The sequence below is a fragment of the Bos grunniens genome, chromosome 16 (genome assembly GCF_055505025.1).
Source record: "Bos grunniens cultivar Pamir isolate PY7600 chromosome 16, Bosgru_T2T1.0, whole genome shotgun sequence".
Taxonomy (NCBI): domain Eukaryota; kingdom Metazoa; phylum Chordata; class Mammalia; order Artiodactyla; family Bovidae; genus Bos; species Bos grunniens.
In genome coordinates, this window is record NC_141180.1 from 13,876,976 (window position 1) to 13,896,453 (window position 19,478).

Consider the following 19,478-nt stretch of genomic DNA (forward strand, 5'->3'; position numbering starts at 1 on the left):
TTCAAACCAGCCAGTGTGAACTGAGTAGCTCAGAACCCATTTCTAGGTCAGGTTTTTATCCACAAAAGCAATGCATGCAAGATATGAACATTACATCAAGAAAATGTAACTATGAAAAAAAAACCCACTCTCTTCTTATATATTTTTTCTCATCAAGTTGGTTTACTTGCAATATGACTTACTTTTTGGTTTCAGAACTTCTGTCATTTTGTAAAATTAAAAACAATTATGATTTTTAAGTGGATATTACAATCCAGTGTTTTGTAATATATACAGAGTAGCATTATGGAGAAAATGGTTTTAAAAATCACCTTAAATATGTGCTACAATAGAAGTACCAAATGGAGATTCACAGAAATTAAAAATATGAGATGTCTCAGTTTTCTTATACAAATAATGCCCCCAAACCACCCGAGCACTAAATTTTTTTCTTCAAAAGAGTAACAGAATAGAAATAGAATAGAAAACAAATAGAATAATGTAAACTAAGAATATGAAGGACTATGGCAGCATCATTATTTGACATAATATGAATTTTGATAGGCACTGATATAAGCATATGTACTTACCTTGGACATTCAACTTGATTTTGCCCAAGGCTGTACCAGCTGGATTCTGAGCCACACACATGTAAGTACCAGCATCCTCTCTGACAGCTCTGGAGATCTGCAAGCCGCCACGGGGAAGAACTGCATGGCTTCTACCTACATCATAGTTAGAACAGGGTGAGAAGAATTTTTACTTTCATTAAAAAAATTATACTGACTTCTGAAAAATAAAACTGAGTTGCCATGATTGTCCTGAGAGAAACAGTACCTGAACTGATGACACTGATGCCTTCTTTTTGCCAAGTGATGAAAGGACTGGGTGTCCCTGTTGCTTCACAGGGTAATAAAATGGGATTGTTTAGAATGACGTCCAGCTCACTTGGCTGAGGCTGAATGACTGGAGGCTCTGTAAGAACCAATCAACAGAAATGTTGCAAGGACTCTAGTTAGTGGCATAAATGTCTACAGTAGCCGTGAGGTTAAACCTGTCTGAATTCACACTTCCAAGATATTAGTGATTTCATTGGCCCAGGGAAAAGCACATATCAGCCATATCATGTTGCTTTTTGAATCTTGTTACTATAGCCAGTTTCCATTAGAAGAACTCCAGAGAAAAGACTAAAATCAGAAACAGATCGTGAAAATTCAACGAAAATAATTTAGAGGTTGTTCAGTGTGGTTTGTCATCTGTATGCTTTCTGTAGTCTGCTGAAGAATATCTATCAGCTTTCATTGCCCCAAAATATTACTGTGGTTTATGACCCTAGACAGGACCATCTTTGAAGAAAAAACATGACTTAAAGAGATAACAGCAATATTTTAATGAATAAGTACCCTTTCATACCTTGGACATGAAGGCTTACATGTCGATGTGCAGAACCAGCTGAATTCCTGGCAACACAAGTATATCTTCCAGCATGGCTTAGTCGAGTGTCAAGTATTTCAATTGCTCCTAAAAAGGAAAGAAGAATTTCATGCATAGGGCATTCCTCTTTTTCTGGTTTGATAAACCATGTCTCTGATTTTTGTGTTTCTGTCCCTCTCGCATGGGGGTACTTGGCTTGTATTCCCTGTGCCTACCTAGCACAGAACTTAAAAAACAAAACAAAACAAAAAAAACCATTAACAACTTTATTTAGTCAAATTTTCAGACTATAAAATTCAGCCATTTAAATGTACAATTCAATAACTCCTGGCATATTACAGACTCATGCAATTATCACAGTTTAATTTTAGAACATTTTCATTACACCAAAAAGAAATCTACCCCCATTTATAGTCCTGCCTCACTCTCAACCCCAGTGATCACTAATTTACTTTCTGTCTCTAAATATTGACCTCTTCTGGACATTTTACCTAGATGGGATCATACCGAAATCTTTTGTGTCTGACTTCTACTGTGAGCATAGTTTTTGAGTTGCATCTGTTGTCGCATGTGTCAATATTTGTGTTCCATTTTATTGTTAAAGAGAATTCCATTGTGTAAAGTGATCCCCATTGTTTATCCACTAACCAGTTAATGGAAATTTACACTGCTTCTAATTTTTGGCTATTCAGAAGATTGCTACATGAATGCTGCTGCTGCTGCTAAGTCACTTCAGTCGTGTCCGACTCTGTGCGACCCCACAGACGGCAGCCCACCAGGCTCCCCCGTCCCTGGGATTCTCCAATGTTTGCGCATAAATCTTTGCGTGGACATATGTTTTTATTTCTCTGGGTAGATACCTAGGAGTGGAGTTGCTGGGTCATAGCGTGACTCTTTCTTTCTGAGAAAGTTCTAAACTGTTCTCTTAGCACAGTACTTTGTGGTGAAGGGTAGTTAGTTTATATTTTATGATTTTACTTGCTACCCATCTATGCAGATTTCTGAGATAGCCAACATACTTTGCGATGAGAACCAAGTTCATCTTTCATTATTTTCCTTCTTTTGAAGAAATAAATTCTCTTAGCATAAGATGCACACACTCATAAAGCCCCAGGATGTTAGTTGCTACTTTTTATCCTCCTCCTCAATCCAGGATAAATTTTCAGAAACACGAATGTGAATCACCTGCATTTTCATTTAGGTGAATTATTTTTTCTCTTTAATACATAAAATTTTCAAAGCTTAAATTTTATAAATGGTGTTTACAACCACCCTCAAAAAACAGCCACATCATAACACTTGCCACCCAATCTTACTTGTTAAATTATAGAAAACTTGAAAGCAAGAACCCTGTCTTAGTTTTAGATCTTCAGAAATTTAGTGGAGTACATAGCCCATTTTAGGTATTAAATGTTTATTAAATGAATGGACATTCTGTTTGGCCAAAGAAGTGTGGTTCACTCAAGGCAATGAGTAAAATTTTAAAACCTTGATGTTTAGTCGCAAAGTTGTGTCCAATTCTTTCGTGACCCTATGGACTGAGCTTCCCAGGTGGCTCAGGCAGTAAAGTGTCTGCAGTGCAGGAGACCTGCGTTTGATCCCTGGGTTGGGAAGATTCCCCTGGAGAAGGAAATAACCCACTCCAGTATTCTTGCCTGAAGAATTCCATGGACAGAGGAGCCTGGTGGGCTGCCGTGCATGGATTGCAAAGAATTGGACATGACCGACTGAGTGACTACCGCACACATGTACTGCAGCCCGCTAGGCTCCTTTGTCCATGGGGTTTCCCAGACAAGAATACTGGAATGGGTTGCCATTTCCTCCTCCAGGGGATCTTCCCGACCCAGGGACTGAACATGCGACTCCTGTAGCTCCTGCATTAACAGGTGGATTCTTTACCACTGAGCTACCAGGGAAACCCTTCCAAACCTTAGGTTTAGAAAATATGCACATAAAATCTAAGTGGTCATGCTGAATACATGGAGATCAGTTTTAGTTATTATTTATTATTTTGTTTTTAGGTTTTTTCCTATCCCTTTCCCTCATTCCCCTCCCAACCCTAACTGAATTTTTTCCCAAATGCCTAAGCCTAGGAATATTGATATGTTTTTTCTTTTATTTTGGTGCAACAGAAGTCCAAGTAAGGCCATCCATTAGTAACTAACCCAATCAATATCTGTGTAATCACTGAGCTGGGTCTTACCTGAGGACAGAATTCTATAGCCCTCTCCTCTGGGAAGCAGTCTTACACCATTCTTCATCCAGTGGATTGAGGGAAATGGAACTCCTGAAGCAGTGCAGGTGATCACTGTGGGGGTGTGTTTGGTTACTAGAAAGTCTGTAGGCTCATCAGCAATGGAAGGTGGAACTAAAAAACAACAACAAATAGAAAGAAAACTACATATTTCCAACCCTGACAGATTTCCAAAGCCTACTCATAAATCCTTCTCTTTCTACACTGAAAGTGAATGTTTGGTAAGTGGAAAAGGAAGCCCTTTGTGAAGAAATGATATCATTATAATAACTTTCAGTCCACATACTAAGCCAGTTCTACCTTGGACAGTGAGATCCACAGCTCTCTTGTCCTCTCCGGCATCATTGGTCACCGTGCACTCATAGGTTGCAGTGTCATCCACAGAAGGGGAAATAATTACCAGTGAACCTGAAGAAAGGAGCCTAGAAGAGATTTCAAAGCAATGAGGTGCTATATATCAGTTTTCATAAATGTTTCTAGTTGGTTCAACATGGTACCATGTTGTGAACTGAGGGAAAGAGAACTCTTCCCTCAAATGTTAAAGTGAGCATCATTTTATGTATCAGACTTTAAGTTTATATGGCAGTGGGTTAACAGGGCCTCAACCTCATCATCTGCAGGAAGCAGTGGTGTAGAATGATTGCCTTAAGAGGGAATCCTGCAGTTTCTGAATGCTGATAGCGTGACCAACCATGCTCTCCTAGGTGAAATACAGTGAAATGAGCACACTGATGATAGCCGCTGTTTACTGACCACTGGATACATTCCTGGTGCCATCTCAGATGCTTCACACAGATGATCTCTAAATGTCACAGTAACTTTGCAGCTTGGAATTTGATTATTTCCACTGACCGATAGGTAACCACAAGTCTGTCTTGCAGCTTTCCCTGCTTCACATGTCTCCTTACATGTGGTGGATACCTTGGAGATGCACAGTACATAAATCAGAGTCTAACTTGAAATAAACTCAAAACTAAAGTTATCTGAATCACTTCAAATATACAAAAGGCTGAGTAAACACACATACATTATTTAAAGTAATCTAAATAAGAATATCTATTTTCTTACCTCAAACTGTGCACTGATGAATGAGAATAATTTGATTCAATGGGAACAGATTTGACCTGCTTCTTAATTCAAGGGCATTGGCATTTTCCACATAGAGTATGCTTTCAAGTCATTAAACCCCCAATGCCAAAGGATTAAAAGGATGAGAAAGAGAGAGACGCAACAGATTTTCCACTGAAACCCTCCTAATTTATATTTTCAGATGTAACAGAATCAATTTTTCAGGGTAGGTCTATGAAAACTTGTTTTTAGTGATATAGCAAATCTTTTGACAAGATATCTATTAACACAAGAAATGCTCATCTAAGGAATCAGAAATATGTAGTATTTTTAAGGTTAGTCTTTAAAAATATGATATAGTAAGAAGAATGGTAGTAAAGCTGGAAGAGTACAGAAAATTGGTGAAACTGCTATTCTTCCTCCTTACTGCTGCTGCTAAGGCGCTTCAGTTGTGTCCAACTCTGTGCGACCCCATAGACGGCAGCCCACCAGGCTCCCCCGTCCCTGGGATTCTCCAGGCAAGAACACTGGAGTGGGTTGCCATTTCCTTCTCCAATGCATGAAAGTGAAAAGTGAAAGTGAAGTCACTCAGTCGTGTCCGACCCTCAGCGACTCCATGGACTGACTGCAGCCTTCCAGGCTCCTCCATCCATGGGATTTTCCAGGCAAGAGTACTGGAGTAGGGTGCCATTGCCTTCTCCACTTTCTCCTTACACATGCTGCCAAATACCTACACTGTATCTGAAGGTATAAAATTTGATTTTTATTCTGCAACTAAAACTCATATTATTTTTAAAGAGTACTTTTTCTTTTATACTAAATGATGTTTTTATCCTTTGTCATTATAAAATTATGAAAGGTGCTAAAAACAGCAGCAGAATGGAAATTTAATGCTATAGAGCTCACTGACAGTCATCCACAGGGCTTATGGAAAGAGAAGTTGTACCTGTAATTCAGAAAAAATACTTTAGATTGAAAAACTAATTCAATACTAAGAAAAAAATAATATACTCTCTGCATACTAGCTAGTTCTTCGTACTTTATACATTTTCTGTCCCCATTGATAAAGCGAAAATGTTAATTCTTTGAAAAATATGTTTCTAAATAGCTGGTGGAATTTTCCAGATAAATTGCTCCTTACCTGTATGAATTCTGATTTTGATCCACATTCAGAAGATGCCCGTTTTTCCTCCAGTTGACTGACGGTTTCGGTATGCCAGTAGCCTCACAAGCCAGAGTGGTTTGAACATTTACTGTTACAGATATGTTGGTAGGACCCGGAGCAATGGATGGAGGAACTGAAACAGTCAAAAGTAAGAGAGAAAACACAGTCAGCAACAGTATGCCATTTGAAGTATCTCTGCCAAACTGAAATTAATCACAGATAACTTACTTTACAATTATGAACACAATAAGGTTCTCTGAACTCACACAGTGCTGTGATAATGCTATTCACCATGAGTCTTGATTGTTTATAATAGAGCGCTGGACCTGAAGGTCTTTGTGCTATGACCCCACTGGTTTAGGCAACCAAAGAGCATTTGACTCTGAGACCGGATGTTGTTCCTAAAGGTATATTTACCGTGGACCTGTAAATCGATTCGCCTGCGGTCTGTCCCCGCAGCACTGGTGGCCATACACAAATATCGCCCACCGTCAGTCACTTGTGCCGACTGGATGCGAAGGAATCCATTTTCCAAGACAGAGTATCTAGAAGAAATCACACGTGAAGGTCTCTGAATATGAGTCTTTCTGATTATGCACATTTTAACTGAGAGCATTTTAAAAGACTCAGTTATCCATTTTTAGTCCTTTTCCTGCTTCAGAAACTTGTAATACCCTTGGTAGAAAAAAGAGATATTCTGAAAAGGGGTATAGCAGATGGACTTATGATCTTGGATACATTATAATCGTTACATTTTGGTGCAAGCTTTTAGGAATTAGAGTTAGGGTTTTAAAATACTGTAGTCTGATTCTCTTATTAAGATGAAGAGACTAAATTTATTTTATTTTATTTTTATTTTATTTTTTTAAATTTTATTTTATTTTTAAACTTTACATAATTGTATTAGTTTTGCCAAATATCAAAATGAATCCACCACAGGTATACATGTGTTCCCCATCCTGAACCCTCCTCTAATTTTAGAATGAAAAGACTCAAATAATGCATTGGATCAAATATTTAAAAACTTACATTTCAGTCCCTACAGTATTTTTCATCCTTTTCTAGAACTGTTACCTTGCATGACTACCAGATAGAACAGCTCCATCCTTTCTCCATGTTATCCTTGGGGCTGGCACGCCTTCCGCAAAGCATTCCAATAGAGTTGACTTATTTAAGTGAATGACAAGACTCTGGGGGCCACTCTTTATGCTTGGAGGAACTGTAAAAGAGATGCATGTGGAAAATTTCATTTATATCAGTAACACAGCCTGAACTAAGACTCTGACTAGGTAATAATATAAGCTGAGATTTGAGTCTAATATATGGCTTTGCCTACAGCTAATTCAGGTTAGTATAAATAGAATTGGGGTTGAATTCCTAAAACCTTACTCAAGATTTTATTTAAAAATCTACTCAAAAATGAAGGGGCTTTAAATCCCTGATATGGTGTGTGAAGGGCTTCCCTTGTGTCTCAGCTGGTAAAGAATCCGCCTGCAATGTGGGAGACCTGGGTTCGAGCTCTGGATTGGGAAGCTCCCCTGGAGAAGGGAAAGGCTACCCACTCCAATATTCTGGCCTGAAAAATTCGACAGGCTGTATAGTCCATGGGGTTGCAAAGAATCGGACATGACTGAGCGACTTTCACTCACTCACTCATGGTGTGTGAAATCTGTCTTTGTATGGAAGAGGCTTGAAAAGATTAAAAAAAGCCCAGCTCTGGTATGATACAAATTAAAGATGATATTTCTTATTTCTCTTTGGCCAAATAATGGTCAGAGAATGTTAACACTGGAACAACTTCACTTTAAATAAAGCTTAGAAAGTGGGCTGTTTAAAAAAACACATCTGTGATTAATCATGCAAGTCTCAGAGCATGTATTTTACTAATCACTGAGTTCACATGGGAATACAAAACTTGAATTTTAATTTTAGTGTTAGCAATATTAACTGCCTGGGTCATCCAACTTGTAAAATTTCATCTATTAAAACATCAGAGGGACGGTTTTTAAAAGTCAGTGTCATATTCCTGAAATTTGGCAAATTTTAGTGTTTAGATTTTATATTTGAGAAAAGTACAGTCCCATGGCAGTCTCTGTCTAGCACATATATAATCAAACCCCAACATCAATAAAAGTGACTAAATAATTGGCTACTTGTCACCCAGAGATTTAGTGTATTAACTTCTCCAGTGGCTCTGATCTGAATGATATAAAATATCAGAATATGCTGATAACAATTGGACATGTATTGTCCTCTAAGAGAAATGTATCTTTAATTATATTTTTGATGTTGAGTTAGTTTGAATATAGATATAGCACAAATGTCACATGTTGTCTATGTCAAAAGAAATAAGATAAGCACAAGAGTTTGTTTAGTATGCTCATAAAAAACAAAAATGTTATCTCTTTGAATGTCCTGTCTAAATTTTTAAATTGTGAAACAGCGGTTAAGCTTTCTTACCATTGACAGTGAGAATAAACTCTCTTGTAGTCTTTCCCGCAATGTTGCTGGCAACACAGGTATAATTGGCTGTATCACCTAGATCTGCATTATTAATTTGCAAATATCTCCCTCCAGATAGGATTCTTATTCGAGGTGTTGCCTGGATTCAACAAGGAAAATTTACCATTAAAATGTCAGGAAAATGAAATAAGAATCATCAAAAGTAACCAAATAGTGAATTGTAGCATACCTGTCTCCCAGTATCTTTGTCTGCTCCCCCTACTACTATCCTGGAATCAGAAACTCTTGGGAGCTATCTCTATGACTGTAGTTAAGGCAAGAGCACAGTCAGTGTCTCTTGTTCTTCACAGTGATCCACTCAAGGATGGAAAAGTGTTTCAAGTTGGGCCCCTGAGTGCTCCTGCAGGACATTTCTGGAAGTGCTGGGATAAGGCATATTTTTACTGGAATCTGATAGTGAGGGTGACACAGGCGGGTGCAGCTGTACCACCATGTGCTGTGAATCTAAGAAATACGCAGGACTGAGATAAAGGAAGGACAGAGACTACATAATTAGAGCCTTTGGATAATGCCTAAAGCTTAACTTCACCAACTATTATCGCTAATAAGTATCTTCCCCCTGCTCCCAATTAAGTTGTTCACAGTTTGAAGCCTGTTACTTAAAGCTGAAAGTTTCCTGATAATAAATTACCTTTGGTTAACTTAAAGGAAACAATTATCCTTCAACATTTTTAAAATAATAAATGATTTTAGTCTACAAATACTTGTTAAGGATTTATTTTGTGTCCAGGCATGGGACCAAAAATTATGAAACTACAGAGATCAATATTGAGATGAAATACTGAAATATAATGATATCTACTCTATTATGTCCAATTGAGGATTGTTCATAAACTTTTAAAAAAATGCCAGGTAGCAACAAAGGCTGATATTTTCCGGTTGTGCCAAAGTGGATCTACTTCAGGAAGAGTCCAAATGAGATTTTTCTACCATATGGGTTTTATCCCAGATAAACATATATTTCTAGTGAAAAAAGTTGCTTACACTAAGATGTACAGTTCAGGTCAATCTATCTTTAAAGTCCACACATTTTCTGTAGGCCTTTAATTCCTACGGGGGCTATTAGTGGTAAATTTTTATTATTTATAATGAGAACAGGTGATTTTTTCAATATACTTGGTAAGTTCTACAAAACATATTTTAATATTTAAGTTCAATATGGGTATAGCAGGACTTTATGCTAATAAAAAGTTCCGAGTTGATTTTCATGTCTTTCTTCCATGAATATCAGTAAGTTCTGCTTATTTACTCAGTCTCACTGCAACTTTCTCTGGTTCTCTTCCCATTTACTGCCAGTGATTCTTCCAAATTTGATTTCTTTCTTTAGAACCTTGGAGAAGGCAATGGCACCCCACTCTAGTGCTCTTGCCTGGAAAATCCAATGGACGGAGGAGCCTGGTAGGCTGCACTCCATGGGGTCGCTAGGAGTCGGACATGACTTAGCAACTTCACTTTCACTTTTCACTTTCATGCATTGGAGAAGGAAATGGCAACCCACTCCGGTGTTCTTGCCTGGAAAGTCCCAGGGACGGGGGGTGCCTGGTGGGCTGCCATCTCTGGGGCCGCACAGAGTCGGATACGACTGAAGCGACTTAGCAGCAGAACCTTATTCTGAGCAGATGACCCTGTTTCCTACTCCACTGAGAAAATCAAAGCCAAGTGCCTGCAATTTATCCCTCTCATCTTGCATATGAATGCAACCTTCCTTCCTACATTTCCATCTCTGTGACAAAGGTCATCCTTTCAGTCCAAGGCTAATCTCTTCATCTGTCACCAGGGTCCCATCCTTTCCCTTCTCAACGCACTTACTTCTCTATCTTCAAATGCTTTTAGTAAATAAGAATATACAAATCTCTTTTGTATTTAAATAATAGTCCACAATCATTTCCACTTCCTCTTCTTTCACTCCCCCAACAACTGTAACTTGTCTTCTACTTTGAACACTTGACTGAAGATCGCTTACATCTTGAATCACATCTGTGTATTACCAAAGCCAATAAATACAATTCACTTTGTATCTTGACATGAACTCTGTTAGCTGCTCCCTCTCTATTTCTTGGCTTTCAGTGCACCAATTTCTCCACGTGCTCCTTCTCAGTCCCACTTTTCTCCTCTTCTTCCTTTGCTCACTTTGTAATTGTCAGTGTTGTCTTAGGCGTTATTCCCATTTACAGGTCTTCTCATACCACGTGCTTTCTGGTTGACCTCATACAAACCTATGGCTTCAACAACAGGCTACACTATTGAGGACCACCATATCAAAGATATTTTTGAGTAAATACAGACCTATATTTCTTTGAACTTTGTGGAATTTCCATTTGGATAATATATAGGTAATTCAAACTCAAAATATCTAAAACTGAACTCATCTCTCTTTTTTTTTTTTTTTGCCATTTACTGTTGAATTCAGTCTGTCCCAGTACTGACATCACTTGGTCATATCTGAAATTAGCCTGATTTCTCCATCATTGACATTTACTCAGTCCCTGTCTGAACATCTAGTGGTCTAGAGTGAAATGCACACATAGGAGATAAGACTATGGAGGAACAGTCAGAGCATGAAGGGCTTTGTGAGCAAAGCTGGGCAACTGAACTTGAATCCTGAAATCTATGGAGAATCATCAAAGGATTTTAATCAAGGTCTACTTCAACCATACCAAGCTACCTGCAGTTCCTAAGACAAGAGCATTCCTTTTCCTGTAATGACTTTGTACACACTGTCACCTATATTTGGAGTCCCCTTCTTTCTCACCTAACATTTAAACTGAACTCACCCTTTCCAAGAGGCTCCCCTGGGCTATTCTTTACCCTTCAGTCTGGGTTACTTGCTTCTTCCCACTGTTTCTCCTCTGTATATCCCTCTAAGATAAAATTTATCAGCAGTATCAATTTTCTATATCCTTGATGTACTTCTGTATATTTTCAGATAGTCTATATATTGTCACGCTGCTTATTTAACTTATACGCAGAATATATCATGAGAAACGCTGGGCTGGAAGAAGCACAAGCTGGAATCAGGATTGCCAGGAGAAATATCAATAACCTCAGATATGCAGATGACACCACCCTTATGGCAGAAAGTGAGTGAAGTGAAAGTGAAATGAAGTTGCTCAGTCGTGTCCGACTCTTTGCAACCCCGTGGACTGAAGCCCACCAGGCTCCTCCGTCCATGGGATTCTCCAGGCAAGGATACTGGAGTGGATTGCCATTTCCTTCTCCAGGGGATCTTCCCAACCCAGGGATCGAACCCAGGTCTCCTCCATTGCAGGCAGACGCTTTAACCTCTGCGCCACCAGGGAAGCCCATGGCAGAAAGTGAAGAGGAACTAAAAAGCCTCTTGATGAAAGTGAAAGAGGAGAGTGAAAAGGTTGGCTTAAAGCTCAACATTCAGAAAACTAAGATCATGACACCTGGTCCCATCACTTCATGGGAAATAGATGGGGAAACAGTGGAAACAGTGGCAGACTTTATTTTTTGGGCTCCAAAATCACTGCAGATGGTGACTGCAGCCATCAAATTAAAAGACGCTTACTCCTTGGAAGGAAAAGTTATGGCCAACCTAGATAGCATATTCAAAAGCAGAGACATTACTTTGCCAACAAAGGTCCGTCTACTCAAGGCTATGGTTTTTCCTGTGGTCGTGTATGGATGTGAGGGTTGGACTGTGAAGGCTGAGCGCCGAAGAATTGATGCTTTTGAACTGTGGTGTTGGAGAAGACTCTTGAGAGTCCCTTGGACTGCAAGGAGATCCAATCAGTCCATTCTGAAGGAGATCAGCCCTGGGATTCTTTGGAAGGAATGATGCTAAAGCTGAAACTCCAGTACTTTGGCCACCTCATGGGAAGAGTTGACTCATTGGAAAAGACTGATGCTGGGAGGGATTGGGGGCAGGAGGAAAAGGGGACGACAGAGGATGAGATGGCTGGATGGCATCACCGACTCAATGGACATGAGTTTGAGTGAACTCCAGGAGTTGGTGATGGACAGGGAGACCTGGCGTGCTGCGATTCATGGGGTCGCAAAGAGTCGGACATGACTGAGTGACTGAACCGAACTGAACTGAACTGATGAGCTCCTTATGGATCAGGATTATTGTTAGGAGCAATCACAATGCATAGCATTATCGCAGGGACACAATAAACAGAGAAACTGAGGCATGGGGCTGTTAAGTGATATGCATGATAATTAAACACATTAGTAACTTTCAGAATCAGTCTCTCTGTGGTTAGTGTTTGTGTAATTTGATGATGGCTAAAGTCTCTCTATCTTAGGTATTAGGGACCTAATTTCCTTTTATTTAGACTCAGTGTATCACAACTGGTTATACTAAGAGGATGAGGAAAAAGACAGATAAGTAACTACTAGGATAAGGACAATCTGAACATTCAAAGTCAAGGCTTAGAGCCAATCCTAAAAGGCTACTTAGGATCCTAGGCTGTGATACTCTATGAGAGCAGACAGGTATCACCAGAGCATGGGAGCCTCACAGAGCCAGTAACTGTGTTTCCAAAGATTTCAGTCTAGACTCCTGGTATGGGAAAGATTGAAGGTGGGAGGAAAAGGGGACGACAGAGGATGAGATGGTTGGATGGCATCACCGACTCGATGGACATGAGTTTGAGTAAGCTCCAGGAGTTGGTGATGGACAGGGAGGCCTGTTGTGCTGCAGTCTATGGGGTCACAAAGGGTCGGACATGACTGAGTGACTGAACTGAACTGATTCACAGATCCTTGGGGTCACTCCTGAGGTCCAAGTTTAGATCAAGGAAATTCAGTAACAGGTTTGCCCAGGGACTTGGCAAGACAAGTCAGTTCTTTTGAGACTTTGCTGGTTTCTTTTCTTTCAAGAAAAGACATGAGTGTTTCAGTCCCAGTTTAATTCACCCGCTCCAGGGGATACATACTTAGGCCAATTTACAAAGTATGTGAATCAAAATACCTGTCTTTTGACTCATAACTAGCTACTACCTACACCAGCAAAGGCTGAGAAAAGAAGGCTGACAAAAGGACTCTGTGCCTAGCCCTGCAATGCTGAATAACTAGTAACCTGATGTTGAAGGACTCTATAGCTGATTTTTTTTTCCTCAGAATGAATCTGTGGAACTTGGCAAGACTTACCTGTAACCGTTCTCCATTTTTAAGCCAAGTGATTACAGGTGGAGGCACTGCATCCGATTTGCATTCCAGTGTCACTTGTCTGTTCCGTAACACAGTGAAATCCTGGGGCTCGCCAGTTCCAGCAATATTAGGGGGTACTGGATGGGAAAACAAATACACAAAAGGCTTTTAACAAATGAGATATAAAATGCTCTGGCTTATCTTAGGTGTTCAACAGTGTTCTTTGTGCTGTATGAAAGAAGCAGCATTAATTTAAAATGCTACTCATTCAATTTATAGTACCCTGGTAACAAATAGTGAACTTTTAAAATCGTACTCAGTACCTAAGTACCTTAAGTAACGAAATTCTTCTAAGAGCCACATGAATGATAGGATAAGTAATATAACCACAGTTTATCACCATTTAATAGGTAAAGAAACTAAGGCCCAAAGAAGGGATTTTTTTTTTTTTTGTCCAGGTCTACACTTGGTAATAATTTTCTCTGGACATATTTTAAAACTTTTAAATTAGGTTCTGTCCATCATAACAAACAGAAATATATGCAGAAAGGGGGGCAAAAGAGGGGTAAGGAATTAAGAAGTATATACTACTATATATAAAATAAATAAGCTACAAGGATATAAAGTGAAGGAAACAGAGTCAATATTTCATAATAATTTTAAGTGGAGTATAATTTTTAAAAATTTTCAATCACTATGGTGTATACCTGAAACTAATATTGTAAATCAACTATACCACAATTTTAAAAGTGTATATTTTTTATGTGACTGCTGTATACACAATTTACATGTCAGTTGGTCTAATTTGTGTGTGGGGCTGGTGGGGGCAGGAGAACACTCCTACATCACACCAGGCATACAGTTTGGATTGCTTAGTGATTTAGGCTACGAGGAGATAAAGATCTTCTGTTAAGTTCTTTAAATGTTCCTCTCTTTGAACAGTAATTTCCAGCTCTATGTCAAAGTAGGACCAGCCATAGTCTAATTGGCCCAACTTTTCTAGAAGGTAATTTGGTCTTGAATGTGTGTGTGTGTATGTACATGCATATGCATACACTTGCATATAATCAAGAAAGTGGACTTATAGAAATTTATTAAAACAAAATAATTAAAAATAGGCCAACAGACTTATACAAGAATGTCTATAATAGTGCTGCTTATTAAGTTGGTGAAAATATAGAAACAGCCAAAAATAAGGAATGTATTAAGTAAGTAATGGCATGTTCATAAAATTGGAAATCATGCAATCGCTTAAAAGTAATGTTATAAAAATATATATTTTTTTGACATGAAAACATGTTCAACATGCCACTGAGATAAAGAGTTAAATACTATATGCCACATGATCACATTTCTGTGACAATATTTATATGTAAAAAGGTCTTATTCTGTGAGATGAGATTATGAATACTTTTTATTTTCATTTTTACTCCAATTTATATTCTATGATTTAAAATAAATTTATATGAATTACTTGTGCAGGAACAGACATATAACTCAAAAATCCATTAAACTAGTCCCATGAGCACATGATCAGTCAAATATAAAAATCAAATTTGCAAAATACATATTTCCTAATATATAAACATAGTTTTATGATGTGTTGGATAGCTGCCCTATGTTCCATAAATTATGCCTTTTAATTAGGTATAAGTGTATGATGGACTGCAGGACATTTTCCAGCGTTACCATGCACTCTCACTAAATACTCTTTATCATCATCTCCTGCAGGACTGGATGCCAGACATGTGTATCTTCCTGTATCTTCCACCTATAAAATTCAAATAAGTGAATTGCACAAGGTTAAAAGACTGGTTTTGATGATGAGAATAAATATCCTTAGAACAAATGTAAAGGACTCACACAAAGCAAGATATCATTAATACAGCATGATAGTTAAAATTTAATAACTGTCTTAACATTTGTATTTAGCACTCTGATACTGAGCATGGCTCAGCATCTCTGCTACATGTAAATCTATGTATTTGACATAGATTTTAAGAGGGTTTCAGGGCACCTGTTCCCAATAAAATCTTTTTTTGTTATTAAAAAAAAAAGAAAGAAAAACAGGGTTTCAGTATTTGATCTCAGAATGTTTGCATGTTATGTATGTTAATGATGTCAGAGAAGGCAGATACAGATAGGACACAGCACCACATATGACACAAATACTACTCAGTATTTTTTGAAGAAGTAAGTATTTATGAATTTAAATTGCAGATTGCAAAATTCTATTGGAGGCTTCCTGAAGCAAGTAAAACACATTAACCAACCAACCAACCAAAGTAGTAAATAAAAATCAGGTTATTTTAATAAAGAACATTAATACCATATTTTTAATATTCCTTGATATCCATAGCGAAACAATATAGCTATGTTATGTAATTTGGCTGTAAATAAGTCAGGCTGACAGAAAAATCTATTTCCTGACTAAAACCAGAAACATTTCTTTAAAAATGCCCATGCAGAGTTTCCACTGAAGTGTTAGACTTTATTCATATTTGACACTGTGTTAACACAGCCCATGCTTAAATAAGTGAAAAGTATACACTGAAAAACAGATGGTCTTCCTACTGTGAAAAATGTATTTTAAAAAATAGAAAATCCTGTTTTCATTTATTACTTGAATACTCCTAGAATATTGAGAATTTTAAAATTCTTACTTCAAAACTGACTTTATGGGTTATTGAAAAACTTTTTTTTTGGTAGGGTGCGTAGACTCCACTGAAAAAATTTTAGATTAGGATGTTAAGACTAGTATGTCTGGAAAATTACTAAATATAACTTTAAAAGAGTGACAGTCACATCATCCTTCAATTAAGAATTGAAAGGGATGCACTACTGCCTGGAGAATAATTTCAAAGTTGCTCGTCATATCTTGAAAACCTCTAAAAGTCAGCTCTTCTCCACCAATACAGTCTATGCCCCAATTATATTGTCCCCAACACTTGTCCTGACTCAGCCAAACTTGCACCATCATTCATGACTGTTCTTAGATCTTACCTCCTCCAAGAACCATTTCCTGACAACTTACACCCTTCTGAATACTGATAATTACTATCAGTAGCTACATTTTCTAATGTGTGTTCTCTTAATAGGGTATTTGAAAAATTATAATCAATCAGGTGTTTTAGAGAAAGATTTTGCAGTTATAGACATGCATAATGGCTCACAAAGGAGAGAAAGGTACAGTTTTTCCAACCTGTTTTGTCACAGAAAGAGAGTTTGATGGAAAATGTCTTAGCAAACTCTCATCTTTCACGACACAATTTGGAATTTGCAAAATATCCATTATGTACCAAGCACAATTATGTGCAATAGATACATACACAAAAAGACAAAGTGCAGGTAACTAAGATATAATTTAGTAATAAGGGCTCTGACAGAGGTAAAATAAAACACAGAGGAGCAGAGGAACCATGAGCAGTCTTGGGACTTGATCATATTTAATTTTTTAATTCTATAATGTTTTAATGGTTCTCTATTGTTTCTTTCCCTAATTTTATTATGTGTGTACTTTTATTTTTCTTAGACAACTGAAACCTTTTTGAAGGTTGAGAAATGTCTTATGTATTATATTTGTGTTCTTCACAATAGCTGGACTATGTGGGTCACCATTTAACTCTTGATGGAAACTCTGTCTTGTTTTAACATAACTCTTCATTTTCACATTTAAGACCTAATGCAATGTGGCCTTATTTCCCTTTAGAGCTTTATTTACCATGCTTCCTTTATATTTATGGTTCTGGTGCACACTTCACTGTCTCCATGCTATTCATTAAGTTACAAAATTCTTTGGCTTCCCTTTTGGTCAGTTGAAATTACAGCATTCAAGTATTCTGATTCAGCAAGTGGTTTGATAGTGTGACCTGAGTTTTTTCTGGGTTACTAAAATGCTTGATGGAGAGAAGAGGGAAATGCAAAGTACGTTCTCTTTAATGTTAGAAACAAGAAACTGGGCCGACTTCCACTGGCTATGCTGTTGAATCAGACCCAGGATTGACACCAATTCCATCACTGAGCCAGTGATAAGTACTGGATAGGTGAATACTTAATCTTTTTCTGTCTGTTTCTGGATTTGTAGAAAGGGGATAAAGACATTGCCTTACCAAGTTGTCACGGTGGTCATGGGTGTGATAGAGCTCATAGCCCAACATAAGACTGACGCAATTCATAACCCTCAGCTCTCTTTTCTAGCTCCCTTTCTTTTCCATTTCTTCAGTGAAAATGTACATGAAATATGATTAAGTAATGTGTTATTCTACCTTTAAAGAAATGATGACTATAATAACAATAAAAGCAGCAGTAACAATAATCATTCGAACTCAACGTTAGCATCTCTGCATACCTGTGGCATCAGTCTAAGCACATCACTTTATCTCTAAAGCCTCAAGTACGTAAGTTCAGCATTGTTCCTGTTTTGATCCTGAGTTAACAGATGAAGGCATTAGGGACATACGGATAATATTTGTAACATAAGGTTTGCCTCTGTTTTTAAAAGAGTATATTGTTACAAGACACCCGAGACATACTTCTCTTTAATATATTTACATTTCAGATTAATTTCCTTAAACATAAACTGAAAGAACAGTCAATTTTATTGAATTGACCATTTTCGGAAAAATTCCATCTCTTCATATTTTCATGTTTGTGAGTTCATTCTGAAGATCAAAAGTGCCCTTTGAAGCCTCTTATACACATATGTTTGACCGCTTTTTGCCATTTCTATAAAGGGCTGCTGCTGCTGCTGCTGCTGCTGCTAAGTCGTTTCAGTCATGTTTGACTCTGTGCGACCCCATGGACGGCAGCCCACCAGGCTCCCCCGTCCCTGGGATTCTCCAGGCAAAAACACTGGAGTGGGTTGCCATTTCCTTCTCCAATGCATGAACGTGAAAAGTCAAAGTGAAGTCGCTCAGTTGTGTCCGACTCTTAGTGACCCCATGGACTGCAGCCCACCAGGCTCCTCCGTCCATGGGATTTTCCAGGCAAGAGTACCGGAGTGGGGTGCCATTGCCTAAATACACTATCACTTATGGCATTGTGATAACTTGAAAAAATATACATATACATGAAGGTATCTTGCTTCCTTCTATACTTAATCTGATAATTTCACTTCTTTGTTTTAGTCATGTCACCTTGTAAGTGTCTATTCAATCATGCATGTCATAGAACAAATCTACCCTTGCTAAAGTCACAGAGATCTGTGATATATTCAGACTCCAAGACAATTTCTCCAACACTCCCCAGAGATTAGCAAGTAAGAAGTTTAACCTAGGACAAAATAATCATGTGAACTCTGAACTAACCTGAGTACTAGATATTCGAAGAACCTCTCCTCCTCCAAGAGTCTGCATCTGATCCATCTGCGGAAGGGGTCGACCATCTTTCATCCAGGTAATCTTAGGAGCTGGGATTCCAGAAGCCATGCAGGTAAGTTCAAGAGGATTATTAACAATTACTGACATCTCCATGGGTTCTTCAGATCCATTGATATGAGGTGGTTCTATTTAAAAGGAATTAAAGACAACAAAAAAATAAACTTGCTGTTTGATAAGATACTGCAGTTTAGAAAAACTTTAAAAATTCAACTCAAATTTATCTTTGTACAATACAAATTGTACAAAGAATTTGGCAGGAATACCAAAATGATAATTCCTTATTATCATTTCAGTATTAATAATGAGAAGTTATTTGTCATTGGCACTATTTTATTTTATTGTAGTTTAGTGTTAGTCGCTCGGTCAGGTCCGACTCTTCATGACCCCATGGACTGGAACCCACCAGGCTCCTCTGTCTATGGGATTTTCCAGGCAAGGATACTGGAGTTGGTTGCCATTTCCTTCTCCATTACTGTAGTTTATTGAGGAACAATTTATTAAGTGTCAGCACTATGCAAAGTCTTTGTGCATTATCTATTCACTGGCACTATTTTTAAAG

The 19,478-nt window shown here is 38.0% G+C and overlaps 1 protein-coding gene across 7 annotated transcripts in view; it reads right to left on the reverse strand.

The window, feature by feature from the left end:
- Positions 1-19,478, reverse strand: part of HMCN1 (hemicentin 1) — a 537,476-nt gene that overhangs the window by 81,614 nt on the left and 436,384 nt on the right. For 6 of the 7 annotated variants that reach the window (XR_015143096.1, XM_086343341.1, XM_086343339.1 and 3 more), the window contains 12 exons: positions 18,848-19,044; positions 15,231-15,312; positions 13,542-13,678; positions 8,361-8,502; positions 6,975-7,119; positions 6,318-6,445; positions 5,877-6,033; positions 3,968-4,089; positions 3,617-3,781; positions 1,393-1,500; positions 817-954; positions 570-704 (listed from right to left, as the gene is read on the reverse strand). Coding sequence is in view for 5 of the 7 variants with exons in the window: in XM_086343341.1 (XP_086199467.1) it covers positions 570-704; positions 817-954; positions 1,393-1,500; positions 3,617-3,781; positions 3,968-4,089; positions 5,877-6,033; positions 6,318-6,445; positions 6,975-7,119; positions 8,361-8,502; positions 13,542-13,678; positions 15,231-15,312; positions 18,848-19,044 (1,656 nt within the window). In the remaining 2 variants the exon portion in view is untranslated. Of the gene's footprint in view, positions 1-569; positions 705-816; positions 955-1,392; positions 1,501-3,616; positions 3,782-3,967; positions 4,090-5,876; positions 6,034-6,317; positions 6,446-6,974; positions 7,120-8,360; positions 8,503-13,541; positions 13,679-15,230; positions 15,313-18,847; positions 19,045-19,478 lie in introns of those variants that run through there. The other variant, XR_015143097.1, reaches the window with a different exon arrangement.